The sequence below is a fragment of the Numida meleagris genome, chromosome 5, assembly GCF_002078875.1.
Source record: "Numida meleagris isolate 19003 breed g44 Domestic line chromosome 5, NumMel1.0, whole genome shotgun sequence".
In the NCBI taxonomy this organism is placed as follows: domain Eukaryota; kingdom Metazoa; phylum Chordata; class Aves; order Galliformes; family Numididae; genus Numida; species Numida meleagris.
This window is the reverse complement of record NC_034413.1, coordinates 62,905,632-62,909,668: the sequence shown is the minus strand read 5'-3', so window position 1 is coordinate 62,909,668 and position 4,037 is coordinate 62,905,632. Positions and strand designations below refer to the sequence as shown.

The 4,037-nt window shown below is 62.3% G+C and overlaps 1 protein-coding gene across 1 annotated transcript in view; it reads right to left on the bottom strand.

Annotated features, from left to right (window-relative positions):
- EN1 (engrailed homeobox 1) overlaps positions 1,538-4,037 on the bottom strand; it is a 2,702-nt gene continuing 202 nt past the window's right edge. The window contains exons 2-3 of the mRNA XM_021399953.1: positions 3,523-4,030; positions 1,538-2,499 (exon numbers count right to left, since the gene is read on the bottom strand). Of these exons, the coding sequence (XP_021255628.1) occupies positions 2,183-2,499; positions 3,523-4,030 (825 nt within the window). The 3' untranslated portion in view covers positions 1,538-2,182. The remainder of the gene's footprint in view (positions 2,500-3,522; positions 4,031-4,037) is intronic.

The following is a 4,037-nucleotide window of genomic DNA, read 5'->3' as shown; positions in this document are numbered from 1 at the left end:
GGGGGGGCAGGGGGAGGCCGGGAACCCCTAGCCTTATTGTCACCTTAATGTTCCCTTAATGCCAGTCGCGTTCTGGGCGGGGAAATCACGCCGTGCGGATGCCCCGTCCGCTCTGCGGCCGCAGCGAAACATCCGACGGCCGCAGCTAGTGGAGATCCTCGGGGGGGGGTGGCGCCCAGTTTTTAAGGAGAAATTACATTTTGGTCCAGGAAAGTGAGGGAAGGAGGACAGAGGCAGAGATCTGAGTTTAAATCGGAGCTGGGATGTGGGGAGGCGATTTCTCTGCATCCCCCCTCTCCCCTTCCCCCGACGGCAGCGAGTGGGGAACGGGGTCGCCCGGCTCTGGAATTGCCCCCAGCCCGACGCCCGCTGGGGAAAGCTCTTCCCTTTGCTCGGTGAGGAAAATCTAAGTTTATGTTTGAGTTTCATCGAGAAAGGGGAAAGGGAAAAAGGAATGAAGAACTTTAGATGGCGCTGTGCAACATTTCTACAAACCCCCCGAGCCTCCCCCTGGGCCCGCCGAGAGGAGCGGGGACCTCGGCGGGGTGGGGTATTACGGGATGGGATCCAGGGGGTGGGGTGCAGTGGGTTGGGGTGCAATGGGGTAGGGTGGGGGGCAGTGGGTTGGGGTGCAATGGGGTAGGGTGGGGGGCTCCCTCCGGGCAGGGCAGCTCCAGCCTGTGCCTCCAGCCGAGCTCGGTGACAGCATGCTGCGGGACGGCGGCACTGAGCAGAGAGAGTTTAAAAGGAAATAATAATAACAACAATAATTTTAAAAATATAAATTTTAAAAAATCAAACAAAAATCCCAAAGGCCCTTTCTCGCTGCCCCTTCCCCTCGCCTTAGGCAAAAGCCCTTAAAGCCTCCGATAGGGTGAGGCCGGGGAGCTGCACGCTTACCAGAAGGCGCGGGGTGCTGCTGCTCGCCCACCCTAAAGCCCACCCCGAGCCCACTCCGGGCCCACTATAAGCCCATTCTAAGCCCACACTAAAGCCCCCGGCCTCACTCGGCCCGGGCACGGCCTCGGCCGGGCCGCGGGGAGCCCCGCACACAGTGGCTGCGGGAAAGGGGCTCCGCGCTCGGCTCTCCCCGTTTCTCCCTTCCTGCCCGCCGGCTGCGGGCCTCGGGGGAGTTCAGAGGAGCTGCAAGCAGCAGGAGTCCCGTCGCGCGTCCCGTCAGAGCGGCACAGCCCGGCCCTCGGAAGCCCTCAAAAGCGGGGAGAAGCCGAAGCGAAGCTTGCAGGGCTCCGCGCATCCCCAGCGGCCGAGCGGAGGCAGAGGGCCGAGGCCCGGATCCTCCCGCAGCCACCGTGCAGCTGCGGGGCAAAGCCGCGTTCGCTCCGTGCAGAGCTCCGAGAGGCTCCGGGCGTCCGACTGAGGCAGTGCCGCTGTACGGCTCCGCGTACAGCGCTTCGTTCCTCGTTAAAAAGGAAAACGGCAGGCGAAGACCCAAACAGATTAAAAAAAATAAAAGAAAATAAAAAGATAGTACAAGAAATCGAAAAGAAAAAGAAAAAAATATATATCGGAGGTCGGAGTGCTTCAAAACAGAGGAGAATCACTTTAAAAAATCACTGCATGGATCCATCGAAAACCAAAACTGATCACAGCAGCGCTGTGCGTGCACAGATGTGTCTGTGCCACACACACACATGCACCGAAATAAGGAACCGCGGCAGCCGCGTGCTGAACACAGCCTACACTTTATTTCAGACTACAGATTTCTGAACATAATAAAATCTTTGGCTTGGAGCGGCCGTTCAGCCTCGCAGTCTGTGGATCAGATTTATTTTTTTTTTTTTCCTCGGGAAAAAAATAAAAATAAAGAGGAGGGAGGGAGAGAGAGAGAGACAGACATTCACACACACACACAAATAAGGAGCGAACGGAAGAGCGGAGGCGGACACCGTAAACGAAGAGCGACGGACGGAGGGAGGAAAGGAAAGCAACAAACGAACAAAAGAGAAAGGGAAAGAGAAGGGGAAAGAGAAACTGTCCAGCAAATAGAGATCGCTACACATATTTCTTACCTGAAATTAAATATATACAAGGTCATATGTTTGGCTATATAGAGATATTTTTTTTTTTTTGTAAGCGTTCGTATTTTTTTTTCTCGTTCGCAGTCCTTATACTATGGATAGACAATAGCTCTGGGTTCATGGCACCTGTCCGCGCGGGGCCGTCACTCGCTCTCCTCTTTGTCCTGCACCGTGGTGGTGGAGTGGTTGTACAGTCCCTGGGCCATGAGGTGCAGCGCCAGCCCGTTCTTGATGCCCGTCGCCTTCTTGATCTTGGCCCGCTTGTTCTGGAACCAGATCTTGATCTGGGACTCGTTGAGGCTCAGCTCCTGGGCCAGGCTCTGCCGCCGCTGCTCCGTGATGTAGCGGTTCGCCTGGAACTCCGCCTTCAGCCGCTGCAGCTGCTCGGCCGTGAAGGCGGTGCGCGGCCGCTTGTCCTCCTTCTCCGTCTTCTTCTTCTTCAGCTTCCTGGTGCGGGGGCCTGCGGGCAGGGCAACACACACCGCTGCGCTGGGCCCCGCCGCCGCCCGCCCCGACGGAACGCGGCCCGACGGAGGGGACCCGGCCCGGGGAGAGCGGGCCCCGGAGGAACGAGGCTGCGGAACTCCCTCGCCCGCCGCCGCCGAGACCTCGGTGTAGGCCGGAGCCGCTCTACCGGCGCGGCCGTTCCCTTCCCGCAGCGGGAGCGGCCCGATCCCGGCACCGCGCGGCGCTCGGAGCGCCCGGGCCCGGCGCTGGGAGAGGCCCCGCGGACGGCTGCGGGCACACAAAGAGCGCGGCCGGGCCGAGCCGGGCGGCGGGGATCGGAGCACGGCGTGCGGACACCTCCCCGAGCCCGGAGGAAGGGGAAAGAAGGAAAGGAAGGGAAGGAAAGCGCGAGTGCACGGTCCCCGAGAGCCGGGAGCCGCGGCCTCTGACAGCTCGATCGCTCAATCCATCACCGCAGTCAATCAAAGCGGCTTTTCCCGAGTTTGAAGGCGATGGAAGTGTCAATAACGGCGGCGGAGCGGCCCCGGCCCTATTGCACCGCTCTGAGGGGGGGGGGGGGGGGGTGAGAAACTGGGGTGGCACTGAGGGTCACCTCCTCGCCCTCCTCTTAAAAAAAATAAAATAAAATAAAAATATTTGCGATGAAAAATAGCGACTGACGGTGGCAAAACGAAGCTCTGCGGGCCCGGCTCCGGGGGGATCCTCCTGTCTCGGCCCCTCCAGCCGCCGTTTGCAGCCCTTCTTCCTTCTCCCCGCCATAAAAACAGCCCCCAGCGGCCCAACTACACGGGGCTGGGGCGGCCCCCCCCTCCCTGAAAAACGGCACTTTGCAGGGGAGGGGGAAGAGGAACGGACTCCCGGGGCACCCCGCTCTCCGCACGGCCCCGGCGCCGCGCTGACACGAACGGAAGAGGACGGGGACCGCGACCCTCCCCGCGCCGGGCCGAGAGCCACAGGAGGGGGACACGGGGAAGAGAGGCACGGGGAAGGGCGGGGGGATCCGCGCTATCCTTACCCGAGGACGGCCGGTCGGAGTACCGCGTGCAGTACACCCAGGCGGGCCACACCAGCGGCTGCTGCGAGTCAGGCTTGAGCACGGCTCCTCCATTATTGGAGCCCATGAGGAGGATGGCGGGGCTGCCGTGCTCCCCGTACTTGGCCGCCGGAGTCTCGCCGCCGTCTCCTTGAGCCTTGGCCGCCCCCGCAGCCCCCGCGGCCCCCGCGGCCGTTCCGGGGTTCGCTTTGGCGGCGGTGCCGGCGGGTGCGGAGCCGTCGGGAGCGCAGTTCGAGTCCGGGCAGAGGAGGGCGGAGGAGGGCGCGTGGGGCGGCCGGGCCAGCAGCGGGTTGACGTTCTCTCTACCTGCGCTCTGCGCTCCGTCCCGCTGTTCCCGGCCGCCGCCTCCTCCTCCTCCTCCCGTCGCGGCTCCGGTGGCGGCGGGCGGCTCCTTCTTGCAGCCGAAGTCCGGGCGGAGGATGTTGTCGATGAAGAAGTTGGTGGTGCGGGGCGGCGGCGGCGGCGGGGGGCGGCGG